Genomic DNA, 19,606 nt, shown 5'->3' with positions numbered 1-19,606 from the left:
CTATATGCAATTCATATTGTTGTGGACATTGTCCCACATAGAATAAATGGTAGATAATTGAGTCATATATAAGAACATGGGCTACTCCACTCATTGCCAAATGGTTTTGAGATGGAACCCCATGATTCTCTACATGATATCAGGAGTCTTGACTCTCGACAATGTCATCGTCAAGCTGCAACTGGATATTGGAATCCATTTTCGAACTCCTTGTCCTCTTCCCTCACCGTGAAACTCGATCAAACTAATTTCCTGTCTTGGAAATCTTAGGTTACTCCCACCGTCATAGGCCATGATCTCGACAAGATCCTATTCATTGGCGTACCACCGCCTCAAAATCTTGTCAACAACACTCCAAATCCTGAATACAGTCAGTGGAGAAAGAAAGATCAACTTCTATTATCATGGCTGTGTTCTTTAATGTCTGATTCTGTTCTTGCCTCTGTTGCAAATTACACTACCTCTCACTCTGTTTGGCGTGCTCTTGAACAGAAATTCGCATCACAGACGAAAGCACGTCGTCTCCAGCTCAAGGGTCAGTTCTCCCACGTCCAAAAAGGAGGTCTATCAATATCTGAGTTCATTGACAAAGTTCAAAGCATTGCTGACTCTTTGGCCATTGCTGGATCTCCCGTTGATGATCAAGATCTTATGCTACAAGTTTTGAACAGTCTTGGCCCAGAATTCGATCTCGTAGTATTTGGAATCACATCAAGAAGTGATGTCTTGGCTATTGAAGAAGTTTAAGCTCTCTCTCTTTCTCTCTTTTCTGCTCTGTTTCTCAACATGGTATCAGAGCCATATTCCTTGCGGGCAAGTGATCCTATCCGATCTGTACTTATACAGATAGTGACTATGTCCACTCTGATACGGTTCAAGATTGATGAGCAAAAAATAGCTATCATCTTGAGGGGGAATGTTGTGGACATTGTCCCACATAGAATAAATGGTAGAGAATTGAGCCATATATAAGAACATGAGCTACTCCACTCATTGTCAATTGATTTTGAGATGGAACCCCATAATTCTCAATACATATTAATATTAAAGAAAAACATTAAAACAATCAAGATAATGCAATATTAAGTGCATGTTTGGCATCATAACTAAAAAATTGTTTTTTGTTTTTAAAAACAGAAAATTGTTTTTTGAAAACAATTTGACTTGTTTGTCCTTGTTTTTTGAAAACAGTTTTTTGAAAACAAAGTTACAAAAAACAAGAATTTTGAAAACAACAAAATGTTGTTTTCTATTTTAAAAACCAATTCACTTTTAGTCAATATTGTTTTTAAAAAAACACTAACCAAACATGACTTGTTTTTAAAAACTTCAAAAACTATTTTTTGTTCTCATTTCTAAAAACAATTTTTTGAAAACAAAAAACAAAAAACAATACCAAACATGCTCTAATATTCCACAAAGTATTTTCTACTCTATCTTTAATTTCAATCAAATGTGTAAATTATGTGTGCACATATAATTAATAAAAAAAAAATTTCTATTATGTATTGAAGATCTCTCGAATGGCAATCATCAATACTCAATACCTTACTAGAGTAAAGCTTAAATGGATACAAGTTGGTGATCAAAATTAGGTAGCGTATCAATGTGGTTCAAACCATTTCTCTATCACACTAATTTAAATCCAAAGATGCGGAGGAGAAGGTCAGAAGCTGTCGAATGAAAAATGTTGCTGTATTATTATTATTATTAACAAGGTTAAAGAAAATTGATTTGAGGACTCTGGTAGTGGTAGTGTATAGTAGCTTGAGTTGGACTCTTCAATGTCCTATCTGTCTGTATCACTATGGGCATTGTTCTCTCAAATTGCTCTTACCATGATGCCAAATTCTAATTCTATAATCTGGCAATGTATTTGCAAAAGCAACTTCTGCTAATTGTTCAGATTGGATTGGAGCCGATTTTTCTGATATTAAGTGTAATAGCAACTCAGCATATAGGAGATGTCGCAGAGAAGACTATGGCTGCTGTTGTAGAGATGCTTGAATAATGGATGTGAGAGACGGATGGATCCGGGCCGTTCTCAAAGAGCGAGCTTCACTTTTTCCTTCAGCATATTCCTCTCCAAGAGGCCACCGTGGCCGCAAATCATACTGATTTACAAAAAAATACACAAGATGAGACGGCTTGTCAAATATCAAATGACAAAGCTGACAAATATTAAGTCATTGAAAACTAGAAGGATCAAACAAACCACAAAATCTTCAGGTTCTTCAGCAGGCGGTGCTGGATCAAATCTTCCCACACGAAAATGCTCAATGCCGGTCCAAGCCACCATTACACCTAGTCAATTACAAACTTGAGAAACTAAGTTTTACGACAGGGAAATAAACATTGTCCAGTTTAACACAGAAATGGGTGAGTACTACATATGCATGTATATGGCAAATCTCAAATTGGTTTGTTTTAAATTGGATGAAACAAAGCAAAAGAATAGAAAACCAAAATACTTGAGATAGAAGTTTGAACTTTTGCCTTCTACATAATTTTATAAAAGGAAAAACATGTTCACTGGTAACTGATGATTATGGGGAAGGGTGAGGAATAACAGGACACCATGAAGTTCCCATACAAAGTTTGGTTAGTCCTTTCTTTTCAGTGCATTTGAAAGCATCCAAGTAAAACGGTAAAACCCCTCATGGTCATCTCATTCACAGGTGAAGTCAAAACGTGCATAAAAGGAATTACCATTGTCGGTGCAAAGGCTGGGAGGAGGGCACACAAGGTGCAAATTATTTTTTTTAACAACCTGATCAAGCTGAGCCCGCACATACTGGTTAGATGCAACACCCCCAGAAACTACCTACAGAAACAGAGTAAAAAAATGAAATCATCAATCTGCTCAAGGAAAAATAAAATTTTAAAATTACAGAAGACAAAAAAACACAAAATTGCATATCACACTACCAAATGTTTAATGGAAGGTTCAATCTTTAAAGCCCATTCAATAGCTCGTTGACATCTTTCCTCTAAATGTAGCACAGCAACTCGCTGCATCAAAACAATATCAATTATAGACAAAGAAGAGAAAAAGTGAAAGGACGAATGCAATCTTGATTTTTTCATGAAAGCTTGGCGAAATAATACAGTATAAACATACATATGGCAACCTGAAAAGATGCAGCGATATCAGCTCTAGAACTTCTATCTTCGCTACTTGCAGAAGAAATGGGAATTGCAGCATTTCTGCAGGCAAAAATATATACAAAAATCTATCGTAAAGAGTATGAGGAGACAACCTAACTACCCTACATCACATCATAGGATAGAACCACATGATCATTACTAGAATTATAATAACTATCATTAGGCATCAATCAGATTTTTGAGCCCAATTTTTTTCCCACTTGATTAATTTATACCTCTAGATACTTAATTAAATCTTCTGATAAAATTTTAAATAACTGTAGTATCACAATTTGTGAGAAATGATGCTATCTTAATAACCAAAATAAACAAATTTGGATAGCAGTTTAAAAATCATTATGCAGTTTAGGGAAATTTACATACACATTTTTGGATTCAATTGCCAGCTTCACTTGAGTTTTCAGACCCGCATATGAAAAGTTACAGTCTTTGTGCTGTTTCATTGGAGTCTAGACAATAGACAAGCTTAATTGTAAAAACTCTATGATGATATTTCAGCCATGTGGTTATCATTAAAGACAACTTACAGAGAATTTGATTGCATGTGCATCTCCTTCCCGAGCAAGCTCCTCAATAGCCGGACCACCACTTCTCCTCAAATCAAGACCAAGCCATTTTGCAGTCTTGTCATAGGCCTCACCTATAGCATCATCTATACTTGTACCAAGTTGTATGTAGTGACCAAGATCACGAGCAAGAACGAGAAGATTGTGTCCTCCTATGGATGGTCAAATGTAAAATGTACTAAGTAACCATTAAGAACACAGAAGTTCAAATTGAATGCATGGCTGTCGTAGTGTTTAAAAAGGTTTTGCATGGATTGGAAAAAATTTATGATGGAAAAGAGTACTAAACTTTATAACATACTTTTTCTTTTTAATATTTCACTTTCTGAATATATTTATATTACATTTAAGTTCTATTTTTAAAAAGTTCACAATGAATGTTTGAGAAAATGAAATCCTTTGGAATCCCTTTTTTTCCCCTCCTAAACTCCAAGATCCAAACAAGAGGTAAGTGACTTAAGAAAAATTAGAGAACAGAGTGGAAATCCAAAATGCCAGAAACCAAGAAGGTAGTATGAAGCTAGCTAAACGTTGGATTGAATCTTGAGATTGAGAAACATCAAGCATCATATATTGTGCCTGGCATGGCAAACCGCACCGTCACAGCTTTCAAATAACTATAAACTTGGGTAGTTGTTTAAGTACACAACCCTTCCACAACATGAGTTTTGACTAGAAGAAGTTTACTATAATGGTAAATAATTAACAAACTAAGTGGGGTGAAAATTTTGTTTTTTATTACCTGAAATAAGCAACGCCAAGAAAGGAAATTGCAAGTCTCGCTCAGTTAATCTAGAACAAAAGAGAACAGAAAATACGATGTAGGAAAGCACCTCAAATCACATTTTGGAAGCATATATACTTACGTACAAAATGCTTCATAGAGATCCCACAAAAAGAAAATGTATGCTAATCTATTTAGAAGAACTCCCCTATATAACCCCTTACCTGGCAACTAGAGCATGAGCCTCCATGTGATGAACACCAACCATTGGTAGATTAAAGCTACTAGCAACTTTACGAGCTTTCCGCACTCCAACTGCATCATATTTTTTGAAGTTATATCTTTAAAGAAATCCTTAACAACACTCTTAGATTATATTTGGAAGTTGGATTTTGGTAAGGAAAGAAAAAGGTAAAGAAAGTGTGGAAAATATAATAAAAAATCAATTTTTCATGTTCAATATAAAAAATTTGGTGAATTAACTTTTTTTCCGTACGATTCTTTCCATACCAAACATTTTTTTTCCTCTACATTTTCTATGCCTCTTTCCCCGCTAAAATCCAATTTCTAAACATAATGTTAAAAGGATACTTCAGTTAAAGCTGCATTAATTAAGAAAATAAAATGCTATGCTAGTCAAATTACCACGAAGGCAAAGGCTTAAACCAGGACCAATAGTAACAGCTACTGCCGATAGATCGCTTGCAGATAAATTAGCTTTGTCAAGTGCTTGCTGAACAACCTGTAGTTAACAACCACAATTATGACAAAGATAGCATCAGCCACCAAGACTCTTTCACTTGCAAAGACAGCATAAAACTAACCCAAAAGAAGTAAACTAAGTCCATAAAATAGCCATTTATGTTTGAGAAAACCAATAGTCCCATGGTGAATGAACAGTTATGCAATGCAAGCTACAACATCAGACATTGCCTTAAGTAACAACCAATGATTATCGTACACAATATAAGTAGCACTTTACTGTACCTGATCAATCACTTGGGAGTGTGCTTCTTCAGCCATTTTCGGAGCAACACCCCCATATAAAGCAAGCAAATCTGCCTTCAATGAAGTAATCAATAATTTAAATTCAGGTAGGTAAAAATTTTCCCATTTAGCTTGAATGAACCAGCTATGCAAAAACCAGTACAATGAACTCGTAATACCACAAACACAAACACATTCACAAAACATATAGATATACACATACTTGGGAGGACACAACTTGACTGAGAATTTCGCCGTTGCTTCTGACCTGTGCGCACCAAAGTAGTGAAAACCAAAGCCCCATCAAATAAAGAGCACGAAAACTTTGAATGCCTATTATTAGACCATAACAAAAAACGACACTTAAAAGAATAGAAAGAACAGTAGCTTACGACAGCGGCGGCGGTGTCGTCGCAGCTGGTTTCAATACCCAGAACGATGAGATCGTCTTGGGCCTTCATAAATGGATTCTTGGGAGCTATAGAGGTGGAATTTTCGGATGTTAAGATTGAGCAATAGGCCGTGAAGGAATTGAGTGAAGAAGGGGAAGAAGAAGAAGTAGTCGGAGGTAGCAACTTGGAGCTTCGGTTCAGCAGGAGAGGTTTCCATGATCTATGAAAAATAAAGGAAGGTTTTGGGAAGAGATTTAGGCGCGAAAATGTTGATGAAAGCGCCATACTCACGACGAAGATAAAGATTAACCAAGTTATGGTCCTGCACATCCAAAACGAAGGGGACGAACAAAAAACGGCCAAAAAAAACTTTAAAAGCTCGAAACGTTTTAATAAACCGTTTTTCGCGTAGTGGTGTTTCTACTGTTTGGGCCTCTCAGTAAAGATAAGCCCAGTTGTAACTAGTATTGAAGCACAGCCAAGATTTTACAAGACAATTTTGTAGGGGATAGTATACTAATTTTTACCATTTTTCTAGCAGTATTGTTTATTTTTATACTGTTTTTTTATAAGTTTCATACTGCAGTATATTGTGTTAAGTTTTTACTGTTGTTCTATTGGTGTTTTTTAGTTATTCTACTGTTATTTTGAACTGTTCCTGTTTTGTGTTCTAGTGGTGTTTTATAAAAATACAGTATTTTTGAAAAGATTTCTATGTGACAGTATTTTTATAAAAGTTAACCCAAATTTCAATATTTTTATAAATTTCCCAATTTCCCAATTTTATTTCTTTTTCAAAAAAGCTGTTAAATAACCTTCAAATTGACCAGATAAAAGTATTTGTCAAAAAATAAAAGAAAAGAAAAAACTAGATAGAAGATTAGGTGATGGAAAATTTGTTTGCTCCTACTAACATATGATATGTTCTCAGTGGAGTTATTTTTGAACACCTCCCCACCCCAACAAGTTTCATAATAATTTTTGCACATTCTTTTAATATCAGACTTCTTCTTTTTTTTTTTTTTTTTTTTTTTTTTTGAAAATAAGCGTTTATTGATAAATAAAATTATACCTTACGGTCATTATGAAATAAATTTTGCGGAATAGAAGAGATTCCTAAGTTACCAAATTGTCTGTGGGTAAAGGCCCACTTGGCCACATTGTGAGCGACAAAATTACAAAAGGGCTATTTACAAAAATATGGGAAAATAAAGATAAGTTTTGATATATATGGCATAAAAACTTAATTACACTAAATATGACATTTTTTTAAAAAACTTACAAATATGGGAAAAAAGTCTTGAAGAATGCCATAAAAAACTTTAAATTTATGTTTCTTTTTATTTATTTTTTCTTTTTTAAAAAAATAAAATACTAAAATAAATAAAAAATGATCTCAACTATAGATATTATTTTTTTTCTACAGAAATTTAACTTGTTTTTTTTTTTATTTATTTAAACTACTATTTTTTTTCTTTGTTTTTTTATTAAAAACTAATTATTTCATTAAAAGCAGCAGAAAAAAAAAAAAAAAACCAGATCAACATCATCCTGAAGAAAAAACAATATAAAAAATTATAATCTAAAGATAATATATAACTTTAAAAATCAGTTTCATCAACATTGAAAGAAACTATTAATTTCATTAAAAGAATAAAAAAAAATAGTTTCATTATGTTATTAGAATTTTTTTTCAAGTTACTTTTTTATTATTTTGTTTCTAGGTTGGAAACTTACACTTATATTTTGTTATTAAATTATTGGTAGGCATTATGTGTTGTTTTGATTATATTTGTGATTAGTATTTTTTTTTTTTTTGTATATTTGTGTGTGTATGTTTTTATTTGATTGTCTGATGAAACTGGTTTCAATTAACTTTATTATTAACATATGTATTTTGTTATGATTTTTTATAACGTCAAAACTGGTTTCACAGGTTTTAACTGTTCTGTAATGTGGTTGCTCAATTTTTATGATATTATTATATATTTTTTATTTTGTATAAAACCAGTTTTATTATTGTATGATATTTGAACAATAATTTTTATTTTATTTTAATTAATCAGTTTCTGACACACATATTATTTTATTATTTTCATAACTGGTTTTTTTAAGTAACTAGTTTTTATAACTATTTTTTTTTATTGTTGTTCATAATTGAGTTTTATTCAATTTTTTATTAATTTATTTCAAGAAACTGGTTTTTATTTGTTTGTTTTTATTTTGGTTGTTTTACTAACTGGTTTCTCACATTCCACTGTTTTTTTTTTTTTTTTGTTATTCTTCTATGGTTTTTATTGCACTTTTGTCTCTTTAATTTTCTTTGTTTATTTTTTCTCTCTTTGATTTGAATTTATGATTCTCTTTGTTATATTTGTTGCATATTGTATGTTTAAATTAACTCTAATTTTTGAGCAAGCAAATAAAAAATTAAATGCCAAAATAAAGAATGAAGTTAGAAGTTTGATTATTAGGTATTGATATAAAATTTATATGTTCGAAACTGGTTTTTAAATTTAGTATCGTTAATTTGTAAAAGTTTTTTTTTTTTTTGAATAAAAATGAAACTTCATTAACTTAAATCATCCGAAATCAGAGAAGAAATTACAAAAGGTAAAGAAGAAATATTAAAAATACGATCAGCCTCATAAAGAGAGGATCGCGCCAAACAATGCGCCACCCTATTAGCAGATCGCTTCACACAACTCAAAGAAAGATTATTAACTTCGGCACATAAAGCCTTACAATCAGAGATAATATGGCCATAAGGAGAGACCATATTTTTATTACTTTTGATATCAGAAATTACTCTTAAGCAATCCGATTCAAGGACCACTCCATCCCATCCATTAGCTTTAATCCAACTCAAAGCTTCCTTTATTCCGATTGCCTCCACCTCATGTGGCTGAAGCACGCTCGATTTAAGAACTGTACGAGCCTGCAACATTACACCAGCAGCACATCTCGCCACCATTCCCACTCCGTAACGTCCATTCGAGTTGAATAAGGCACCATCCACATTTACCTTAACACTTGGAAAGGTCGGGGGACTCCAATTCTCGGGTAAGACCAAATTAGAACCAGGAAGAGTTTCCTTTTCTAGCTGCTGCGCGTTACACCAGTCCAGAAAATTCACTTGTGCAATGTGAATTACCTCTTCACACGAAGGAGAAATTGAATTCCAAACCACCTCATTCCGCATCTTCCACACGGCCCAAAGAGTCATAGCCGCTTCGATGCACTCAACCTCACTCCACTGAGCAAGACCCGCTTCAAACCATTGCTGGAAGAACATTGCACCAGGTGCCACACTCGGCACTTTGATCTTTCGCCAACACGAACGGGCGAAGCTGCAACGAACCAGCAAGTGCAGCGTTGTTTCAGGGACTGCCGTACACAATGGACACCCATCATCAATTTGCACATGCTTAGTTGTCAATAAGAACTTTGTAGGGAGACAATTAGCACACGCTCGCCATAAAAAGTTGAGGACCTTCGGAGGCACTTTTATAGACCAAAGCTTGCGCCACACATCAGTAGGGACAGCAAGAGTACCATTGTTATGAGCCTCATGTTGTAGTCTATAAGCACTTCGCACCGAGAAAACACCCGAGCTTTCTTGCAACCAAAACCATTGATCATTCCTCCTTGCATCCGAGAGGGGAATGCGCCAAATTAAATCTCTATCTCTGTGATTCAACACATCAGAAATAACCTCATTATCCCACTCAAGTTTGTCAACTTGCATCAGAGATTGAACCATTTGCCCTTGAAGACTTTGGCTTGACGTCTCAATGTATGGATTAACCGCATCTAACAGCCACGGTTCATGCAAAATGGAAATTCTAGAGCCATCTCCCACAAGACGTCTTGCACCAATCCGAACCAAATTCTGAGATTCGAAGATGCTCCGCCATATATAACTCGGATTACTCCCAAGGGTGGCATTGAGAAAATTCCCGGATGCAAAATATCTAGCTTTAAACACTTTAGTAGCAAGCGTATCCTCACAAGACAACAATCTCCAACCTTGTTTAGCTAGCAAAGAAAGGTTGAAATCTCGAAAATCTCTAAAGCCCATACCTCCTTGAACCTTATGATTCGTGAGCTTCACCCAACTCAACCAATGAATTCCTTTGGAATTGCTTGACTTCCACCAAAATCTACTCACATCACTTTCTAATTGATGACAAATGCCCATAGGAAGAAGGAACAAATTCATAGTATAAGCAGGTAGCGCCTGAACCACAGCTTTGATTAGAACTTCCTTACCTGCTCGAGAAAGAAATTTGTTATCCCAAGTTTGAATCCTCTTCTGAACTTTGTCCACCACATAGCTAAAAGCCGCCATCTTATTCCTGCCTATGGAACTTGGAAGTCCCAGATATTTGCTTCTCTCTTCAGCCTCTCGAATACTTAATCTGTTGCAAATAATCTGTCTCATTTGGGTGGTTGTATTGGTGCTGAAAAACACTGAGGACTTTTCAAAATTAACTCTTTGCCCCGATGCATTAGCAAAGACTTCAAGCATCCTTTGAACATTAGAAACTTCCCTTTCTGTAGCCTTGCAATACAAGAAGCTATCATCCGCAAAAAGCAAGTGAGATACAATAGGCGCGCCATTAGCCACTTTACACCCATGTATAAACTTTCTTTCCTCATAGTGTTGAATTAGAGCCGACAACCCCTCCGCACAAATCAGGAAAAGATAAGGAGAAATTGGGTCCCCTTGACGAAGCCCTCGGCTGGGAATAATCGGACCCATGGTATAGCCACTACTAACAATATGATATTTGACCGAACAAAGACTTCCATATATGAGCCGAACCCACTTGTCACAAAAACCCATTCTAGATAGCATTGCAGTCAAGAAGTGCCAATCTACTCTATCATATGCCTTACTAAGATCCAGCTTTAGCGCCATACACCCATCTTTCCCAATCTGTTTTCTCTTGAGATAATGAAGAACCTCAAAAGACACCATAATATTATCCGTAATCAACCTTCCAGGAATAAATGCACTCTGATTAAGAGAGATAATACGATTGAGAATACCTTTTAGCCTATTAGCCAACACTTTAGTGATAACTTTCGCAACCACATTGCATAATGAAATAGGACGCAACTCACTCATTTGATCTGGTTTTTTCTTTTTAGGAATTAGCACAATATTAGTGTCATTCAAACCTTCAGGCATCCCTTCATTCAAGAAAAATTCTCTGACGCAAGCAATGACATCCGGACCGACAATGTGCCAATACTTTTGAAAGAACTTTGGGTTCATTCCATCTGGACCCGGAGATTTATCCGGGTGCATCTGAAACAAGGCATCCTTTACTTCTTGATCTTCAATGGGGCGGGTTAAGATTGCATTATCATCTTCAGTAACTCTGGGGCTGACACAACTAAGAACTTCATTACAATTTCCAGGCTCAGCAGTAAATATTTTTGAAAAATAGTCAAGCATTAGATCCCCCAAACCGGTATCCCAAAACTTAGAAGTCCCCGTTTCATCTTTAAGACAAACAATATTATTATTACGTCTACGAGATGAAGCTTTTGAATGGAAGAACTTACTGTTTTGATCACCATTTTTTAGCCACAATTGCTTCGAACGTTGTCGCCAAAATATTTCCCGCTGGTTCAGAGTTTCGAATAGCACTTGCTTAGCCTCCGAATACATCTTTCTGCCTTCACTATCACGCCTGCCTTTGAACACTTTCAGCTCCTTGTTACAGTTTTTGATTCTTGCTGAAAAATTATCAGCAACAACAGAGCCCCACACCTGCAAAATCTGACCGCAGAAATGAATTTTCTGCTGCAAAAAAATCATGCCCGAATTACACCAGCTTGCCCGAATAACTTCCTCACATTCTTGAAACCGAGTCCAATGATTTTCGAAACGAAAAAGCTTCTTCCCAGCTGCTTGAATATGAGACTTCAAGTCCAAAAATAATGGCGTATGGTCAGAAGGAGACACTTCTAAATTAAATAATTTTGCATCAGAAAAAATGGAAAGCCATGAAAAATTAACCATAGCCCTGTCAAGTCTTGCTTCCATCCAAGCCGAGGTATCTCTTCCAATTTGTAAAAGTTTAGTTATTAGGCATTGTGTATTTTTTATTATGTTATTGATGAAACTATTTTTTTTTTTTTGCCTCTTTTAATGAAATAATTCGTTTATTTTAATATTGATGAAACTGGTTTTTAAAGTTAGTATCGTCTTTAGATTGTAATTTTTTTCATTATCTTGTTGATGAAACTATTTTTTGTATTCTTTAAATGAAATTATTAGTTTCTTTCAATGTTGATGAAACTAGTTTTTAAAGTTTGGATTCTTTTTAGATTATGATTTTTTATGTTGTTTTTTTTTTTTCAGGATGATGTTGATGAAACTGGTTTTTTTTTTCTGCTGCTTTTAATGGAATAATTAGTTTTTAACAAAAAAAAAAAACAAATAGTAGTTTAAATAAAAAACAAGTTTAATTTTTGTAAAAAAAAAAACGAAATATAAAAATGTACACTTATTATATATAGTAAGAGAAAAAAATTAGGTTGAGAAAAAAAATTAAAAAAAAAAAGAGAGACACAAAGAGAAATTAGAAAAAAAAAAAATAGAGAGAGATAAGCGAAAGAAAGAAAAAAAAAAGTAGCAACTGACTTAAAAGTTGAAAAGAAAAAAGAGAGCCAATATTGACTAAAAAATATATAAAAAAGACAAAAAAAAAAAAACTTTTTGAAGTTTCAATAAGTAAAAAAGAAAAAAAAAAATTAATAAAAGTATAAAAGTAAAATGTTCTTGTCAAATAAAAAATGTAATGTTTGAAAAAAAATGTAGTATTTGGTGTAAATTTTTCAAATAAAAAGAAACCCTAAAATATAAGTGTAAAATAAATTAAAAAATAAATAAAACTAATTAAGCTAAAAACAAAAACATAAAATATGGGATTGAATAATAAGTTTATAAAAATATGGCATATCAAATACCATAAAAAATCTTAAATGTGAAAAAATGCCATAGAAGAGTGGCAAACCTAAAAATGCCATATTTTTCTAACTTTGTTATGAAATCCCATATTTCATGTAATTTTCACATTACAAAATCTGGGTATACAAGTAAACACGCATCCATCAAAACATCTGGAGAGTTTCCAACACAAAGAAGAATAGTTCTCAATCCCCCAAACCAAGGACACTTGATTAAGAGCATCGATCACCACTCTTGAGTCACTTTCTACGATGATGAACTTGTGCCTCTTGAGCTTTGCCGTTTCAAGAGCTAAACAACACGCAGATGCCTCGCCACAACTTATCAGACTTCAATCAATACCCAATCAATCTTATCAAATTAAGGACGGTAGCTTCTCTTTTGGCAAAATCATCTTTGTATTGCCACTATCACTAATAGAACTCGTCGCTTGACCTTTTACATTGTGATGAAGACTTTTGACATAAGAAGCGACCTTTTACATTGTGATGAAGACTTTTGACATAAGACTCTAAACACATATCTCCATCTCAACATGCTGCTTGACTACCATAATATCAAAGACTTTTAATACAAGACACCATGCAATTTTCAATTGCGAAGTCATTACACTAAGAGCTTAGCCCACAATTCCAACTCCTAAATATTTGGCTTTGATATCACTTGTTGGGTCCCGTTCATCCAACTTGTTGAGCTACAAGCTCACCCCACATTAGTATGTTATTGTCTACCTTAAATTTAAGCTCACGGATTTATTTTAGGCATCTATTCAAAATATTCTAATATTTAATGGGGTGATACTTAATATTTATTATCTAGTATAAGAGTGTTAAATTGAAAAATATAAATAGCTTTGTTTTTATTGTGAGATGTTCTAAAGTAAAAGGTATAGACAATAAAAAATTTATTTTTTTCAATTCATTTTGATAAAAAATAATTATATAATTTAATCAAACCATAAGATTCAAAATTTACGCTATTAATGACGAAAAATAATATTTAACATAACAATCAAAACACTTTAATGTGTTTATGGAGATTAATTCAATCCTATTGATAAAGTAAAAACGAAGTACTATACCACATCCACAACTAATAAACTTGAACACTAAAAGCTACGTACTTTGCCTTAATGAGAAAAATAAAATTGTGTTTTCTTATAAAAGTAAATTGTATTTCATGAAAAGTAAATAAAACAATTACTACTTTTATTTGAATCTTTAAACACAATGATAAAAGTAAATAAAATAATAAACAAACCTATGCAATATCGAGGAAAAGTTGTCATGCAAGTTAAAAAACACTTACCAATATTCTTCAACCTTTGTTAACTTGTAAACCTTTTAAGGAAATATATATTTGAAGAGCAATTTTCATACAAGCACTGAAAAAAAAATAATCAAATTTTGGTTAAGTCAAACTTACTACGTACACTATTACGAAGTCTTTCCAATATTAATGTATATGGAATATGTGTATTTAACTTTAGTTGTATTATATAGTTTTCATTCTAGAATGACTATATATTTGTTTATTATTTATTATAGTATAAATAGAACAGAGACAATTAAAGAGATAATTTAGATGAAGATGAATTATTTCAAAAACACCATGAACAAAAATTAATCCACTTGTTCTTGTTTGTCCTTAAATACAATCCTAAATCCTTGTAAATGCGCAGCCATTGGTTCCAATAATTAATTTAATTATACATAATTAGCAAATTGAAAGTTAAGACTTAATTTGGCCTTTAACACACTCGCGTGAAAATCGGGAGGCTGTCCAAAGATTTTCAGAAAAGAGACTTATCAATAATTATTATTATCACATGTTTAAATGGGTCAATTCTCAGTCAATTTTTGAATACACATACTAGACACTAGAGACACATATACACTTGAATATATCAAACATAATAATAAACGACACATATAATCCTTAATGTTCATGACTCTTGAAAGTTAATTCAAACACTCATCATCATTACCATTCTTTATGGGAAACTGGGACAATCTTAGTTGATCGGTGGTCTTCTTCAATGAATGAAAGCAATATGAGTTGATTCAAATCATATTGTTCTTGATCTTAATTATTTGAAACCAGTCAAAAGTACAATTGAGTTTTTATATATATACTTAGTTAGGATACTCGTGCTATGCGTGAAATATATTTATTTTTTTCAAAAAATTAATTATTTTGAAGGAAAATATATTATTAATATTATTATTAAAATATTTTTTTAGACCAAAATAAAATAAAAAGAATCAACATTACAAAATAATAATTTTAAAATATCACTTATCACTAATTTTTAGATATTGAAGTTTAAACTATATGTACAAATTATACAAGAAAAATATATAAATTAGTTCATTTAATTTATTTATTTATTTTTTTGAAAAAACCACATATAGTTAAAGATCTTTCAAATAAATATTGAACTCCACCAACATTTCACCTAGTAAAAAATAATTTAATTTTATATGTTAAGGTTTAAACTATATGTATATATTGTAGTAAAAAAAAAAGGCATAAACTACTTTATATAACTATTAAGTTAAGAAAATAAAAAGAATCAAAATTAGAATATAATAATTCAAAGATACTAAAATTATTTATTACTAATAGATAACTTTTTCTTTTTTCAAAAAAAAAAAGTACATATAAGGTATTAAATAGACATATTTGCTTCTAAATGGGATATATTTCTTTTTGTAATTTCATAATTAATTAAAAGTTATTTTGGTAATTTAATAGTAAAAAGCCCATGAACATTCTATTTTTATTGAGGTTATAGATATATATATATCTTCCTTTTATGTCTTTGGTTTGAGATTTAGTCATATCCCAACTCTTATGCAGGATTGGGAATGAGATTATCTTTTTGTTTTCTTTTAGATTTAGTCAACAATGAAATTATCTATTGACCCCCCCAAAAACCCAAAAAGGTTCAATTTTTTTTCTTTCTTTACAAGTGGAGTGCTATGATGACACATGTCATGCTTGTACAAATCCAAGGGCACATTAATTTGGTTCTTCTTGTAAATGTTCTGCATGACAATCTTGGGATTCATCTTTTCCAACTTTTCATAGCTATAAATTTCACTTCTTCACTACCCACCAACCCATTTATATTTTCTCTCACAACCAAGTTATTTCATCTCAAATCCATGGCTCCTGAAGCACTCTCTAATGAAGCTTCACTACTAAATAATAACTTTAAGGTAATATCTAAATGCTTCTTCTTCTTTTACCAATATATTTTAGAATTTTTTTTCCTCATACAATCATTATTATTACAGTGATTATAGTAACAAAGACAATTTTGTCATTTATTTACTAAAAAAATATTTTTTTATTGTATTGTGGAAAGGGTGATTAGTTACAAATGAATCATTAGTGCAGAAGAAGAAGAACAACAAAAATAAATTAATAGAGGAAGTGCGTTTTATGACATGTGGACAAGTAACCGAAATTCCCCTTAGAAAGAAAGTAACCGAAATTTCCAAATTAGCATCATTAATGTCATAATAATGTTTATAAAATAATAATAATAATAATAATAATAATAATAATAAAGGCATTAGAATAATTTGATAAGACTGAATATTAATGTTTATAAAGTGATTGTGATTTTAATGGTTGAGTAATTTAATTTGTGTGTGAATGAAAAGATGGTTGAGCTGAATCATTTGGAGAATGGAGGTGGAGGAGAAGAGAGAGGTGAGAATGGAGCAACAGCAACATTCACAAGAGATGGGTCAGTTGATAGGCATGGTAAAACAGCTGTGAAAGAAAGGAGTGGTGGATGGAGATGTGGAATGTTGTTATTAGGTACTTTATTTATATAACCATTAATTCATATCATTGTTCACTTTCTTTCTCATTCTTTATCATTACATTCATATATGTTTCTTTTCTGTTTTAAACCCCAAGTAACCTCTTTCAATCTTCGCTCCCTATAAGTTTATGGGTAGTTAATAGTTTTGTTTTGTATTGTGTTTTATTGTTACAAAAAAGGTGTTTACCAAAAACAAAAAAAAAAAGAAGAAGAAGAAAGTGTAAAAACAGAAAAGTAAGGGTAAAAAAGAGATTTTTTGTATGAAAGAAAATGAGAAAGGAAGAGAAAATTGAGTGCAAAATTTGTGGATGGGGCCAATTAGTTTTGTTTCTTCTATAGTGCAGAGAAAAGTTTTACAAGTACAAAGTAAAATGTAAAATTATTAAATTAATTTCCTCAGCACAAATTTTCATATAATAATTTCATTGTAAATCAATTTTCTTTCCTTTCCATGTACCAAACAATTAATTATCAACAAGTTGTGTTAGATCCTCAAGTATTATTTAGTTACATTTGCTGAATTTTGAACCCATAAACCCCACCCCACCTAAGTGCCTCTTGGCCATTTGAGCTAGCCTAAGTGGTTGTATTCAAAATAAATTTGATTTAATTTGCAACATTTAAAATTGATTTAATTTTCATATTTCCAAAATCATATATAATTAAGTTAAAATCAAATCCAAATCAATCATTTGGTCTTTTGGTCTTTTTGTGGGGGAAAAGAGGATGAAGGAAAGCTACCATTTTTATTTGAAGTTAATCAATGTCAATACTTTTGTTTTGTCTATATAAATTCATTAATCTATTATGGTGGAATTACTTTTGTTGGATGTCTCAGTGAACCAAGGACTAGTCACATTGGCATTTGCTGGAGTTGAAGTGAATTTGGTTCTGTTCTCAAAATCAGTTCTGAGGCATTCCAATGCTGAGGCAGCACAAACATTCAGTAGATGGATGGGAACTGTGTATTTGTTCTCTTTAATGGGTGCATTTCTTAGTGATTCTTACTTGGGCAGATACCTAACATGTGTCATTTTTCAAGTTCTCTACATCATTGTAAGATTTCTAATGCTAACTCACTTTTATGGTGTCTTGTCTTCACTTTTCTCAATTTTAAAAATGACCAACTATAACTCTTTTATGCTATTTTTTTGCAGGGACTAATAGCATTATCTTTGTCAACTCAACTATTTCTTCTCAAACCTGATGGTTGTGGTAAAATTGGGGAGTTGTGTGAGACTCATAAACCATTTGAAACTGCAATATTCTATATATCAATATACCTCATTGCCTTAGGAAATGGAGCACCAGAGCCTGCACTAGCTACATTCGGTGCAGACCAATTCGACGAGGAAGATCCCAAGGAAAGGCAATCCAAAACTTCATTTTATAGCTACTTTTATGTGGCTCTAAACCTTGGAAGCTTAGTGGCGGAGACTATTTTGGTTTACATAGAGAATATGGGATATTGGGTGGTGGGGTTCTGGACTTGTACTATATCTGCTATTGTTGGTTATGTTTTTCTATTGAGTGGGACTTTGAGATATAGACACTTCAAGCCTTCTGGGAATCCCATCTCTAGATTTTCTCAGGTTATAGTGGCTTCCATGAAAAAATTACATCAAAACATGCCCTCAAATGGAGAAGAGCTCTATGAAGTCCATTCAAAAGAGAATGAAACTAATGGCATGAGGAGGATTCTTCACACTAGTGGATTCAAGTAAGTAGATCTAAAGCTGTTTTTGATGATAAAAAAAAAACAACTTTTAAGTGTATAATGTAATGATTCTGTGACAGGTTTCTTGATCGAGCTGCAATCATTGTACCAGAAGACATGAAAGTAATAAAACATGAAGGCCAAACTCCAAATCCATGGCATCTTTGCACAGTGACTCAAGTGGAAGAAGTGAAGTGTATACTGCGGCTATTACCAGTATGGCTGTGCACCATCTTTTCCTCTGTTGTGTTCATTCAAATGCTTTCACTTTTCGTCGAACAAGGCGCTGCCATGAACAGAAATGTTGCCAACTTCCACATCCCTCCAGCCAGCATGACTGTGTTTGACATAGTCAGCACATCGATCTTCATCATGCTATACGATAGACTCATCATTCCTCTCTATGTGAAAGTAACGAAACGAAAGCCAAAGATTCCCAGCCCGTTGCAGAGGATTGGAATCGGGTTGGCTATAGCTGTAGTAGCCATGATCATTGCAGGAATTGTCGAGCAACAAAGGCTAAAACTTGCTAGCGGTTTCACTGGAAGAGAGACAAGTTCATTGAGCATTCTATGGCAAACTCCACAGTATGTGCTTGTTGGAGTGTCAGAAGCATTTGTGTACGTTGCTCAGATGGAGTTTTTTGCTTCACAAACACCAGATGGATTGAAGAGCTTGGGAATAGGCTTGTCCATGTCATCTTCAGCTATGGGGAGTTATGTTGCAAGTACCATATTGACTGTTGTTATGAGAGTTACAACAAAAGATGGGAAGCTTGGTTGGGTTCCTCCTAATCTAAATGATGGTCATTTGGATAGGTTTTTCTTTTTGTCGGCTGTTTTGGCTGCAGTCAACTTTGTGTTGTATGTTTTATGTGCTAAGCGTTACAAGTCTATATCATTAGAAAAAAGAGATGGGACAAGCGAAAAGGACATTATAGATTGAGCCTTTAATCATGTAACCTTGTCTCTCTTGAAAGTTTCTCAAACATGTTGGGGGGCCAAGCTCATTAGTATTTGAGAATGGCATTTATTCATGGCTTGAAACAGTAGATTCTTAACAAAATGAACTGTTTCTTTTTACCCCGACAAATAAGCCAAAGAGTGTTATAGTGGATAGATGAGTTATACACTCAATTTAACCAACCTGTGATACCACTCACTAAGACTAACAATGTTAAATATCTTTATCACTCATCACTTTAATTGCTACTTAATGATATG

General features: G+C 32.9%; 3 protein-coding genes across 4 annotated transcripts; 1 reads left to right on the top strand and 2 right to left on the bottom strand.

Annotated features, from left to right (window-relative positions):
• Positions 1–1,480: 1,480 nt before the first annotated feature.
• On the bottom strand, positions 1,481–6,225 carry LOC115707800 (probable tRNA N6-adenosine threonylcarbamoyltransferase, mitochondrial). Of its 2 annotated transcripts, none has more exons than XM_061107072.1 (13): positions 5,838–6,225; positions 5,669–5,768; positions 5,446–5,516; positions 5,104–5,200; positions 4,683–4,773; positions 4,477–4,526; positions 3,696–3,886; positions 3,532–3,617; positions 3,132–3,207; positions 2,929–3,012; positions 2,710–2,824; positions 2,216–2,304; positions 1,481–2,114 (listed from the first exon to the last, which is right to left on the bottom strand). In XM_061107072.1, the coding sequence occupies exons 1-13, from the start codon at positions 6,165–6,167 to the stop codon at positions 1,980–1,982; spliced, it is 1,515 nt and encodes a 504-aa protein (XP_060963055.1). In that variant the 5' UTR covers positions 6,168–6,225; the 3' UTR covers positions 1,481–1,979. The 2 variants fall into 2 exon arrangements, with proteins under 2 accessions (XP_060963055.1, XP_030491731.2); XM_030635871.2 differs by having other exon boundaries at positions 5,446–5,520; positions 5,669–5,713; positions 5,838–6,223.
• A 2,184-nt stretch (positions 6,226–8,409) lies between these two features.
• LOC133033648 (uncharacterized) lies at positions 8,410–11,898 on the bottom strand. Its single transcript, XM_061108644.1, has one exon. The coding sequence runs from the start codon at positions 11,896–11,898 to the stop codon at positions 8,410–8,412; it is 3,489 nt and encodes a 1,162-aa protein (XP_060964627.1).
• A 3,744-nt stretch (positions 11,899–15,642) lies between these two features.
• On the top strand, positions 15,643–19,475 carry LOC115704686 (protein NRT1/ PTR FAMILY 7.2). The gene is made up of 5 exons (XM_030631886.2): positions 15,643–16,049; positions 16,500–16,659; positions 17,505–17,722; positions 17,824–18,386; positions 18,464–19,475. Exons 1-5 carry the CDS (start codon positions 15,810–15,812, stop codon positions 19,326–19,328), a joined length of 2,046 nt encoding a protein of 681 aa, XP_030487746.2. The 5' UTR covers positions 15,643–15,809; the 3' UTR covers positions 19,329–19,475.
• Positions 19,476–19,606: the final 131 nt, after the last annotated feature.

This window comes from Cannabis sativa, chromosome 1, assembly GCF_029168945.1.
Source record: "Cannabis sativa cultivar Pink pepper isolate KNU-18-1 chromosome 1, ASM2916894v1, whole genome shotgun sequence".
In the NCBI taxonomy this organism is placed as follows: domain Eukaryota; kingdom Viridiplantae; phylum Streptophyta; class Magnoliopsida; order Rosales; family Cannabaceae; genus Cannabis; species Cannabis sativa.
This window is presented reverse-complemented; position numbering and strand designations above follow the sequence as displayed.

Coding starts and splice junctions, on each gene's coding strand:
- LOC115707800 (XM_061107072.1), bottom strand. CDS start 6,167: ATGTGCAGGACCATAACTTGGTTAATCTTTATCTTCGTCGTGAGTATG. Junction 5,769..5,837: donor ACGACACCGCCGCCGCTGTC/GTAAGCTACTGT, acceptor AGGCATTCAAAG/TTTTCGTGCTCTTTATTTGA. Junction 2,305..2,709: donor CAGCCTTTGCACCGACAATG/GTAATTCCTTTT, acceptor GTAATTGACTAG/GTGTAATGGTGGCTTGGACC.
- LOC133033648 (XM_061108644.1), bottom strand. CDS start 11,898: ATGGAAGCAAGACTTGACAGGGCTATGGTTAATTTTTCATGGCTTTCC.
- LOC115704686 (XM_030631886.2), top strand. CDS start 15,810: ATGATGACACATGTCATGCTTGTACAAATCCAAGGGCACATTAATTTG. Junction 16,660..17,504: donor ATGTGGAATGTTGTTATTAG/GTACTTTATTTA, acceptor TGGATGTCTCAG/TGAACCAAGGACTAGTCACA. Junction 18,387..18,463: donor CTTCACACTAGTGGATTCAA/GTAAGTAGATCT, acceptor ATTCTGTGACAG/GTTTCTTGATCGAGCTGCAA.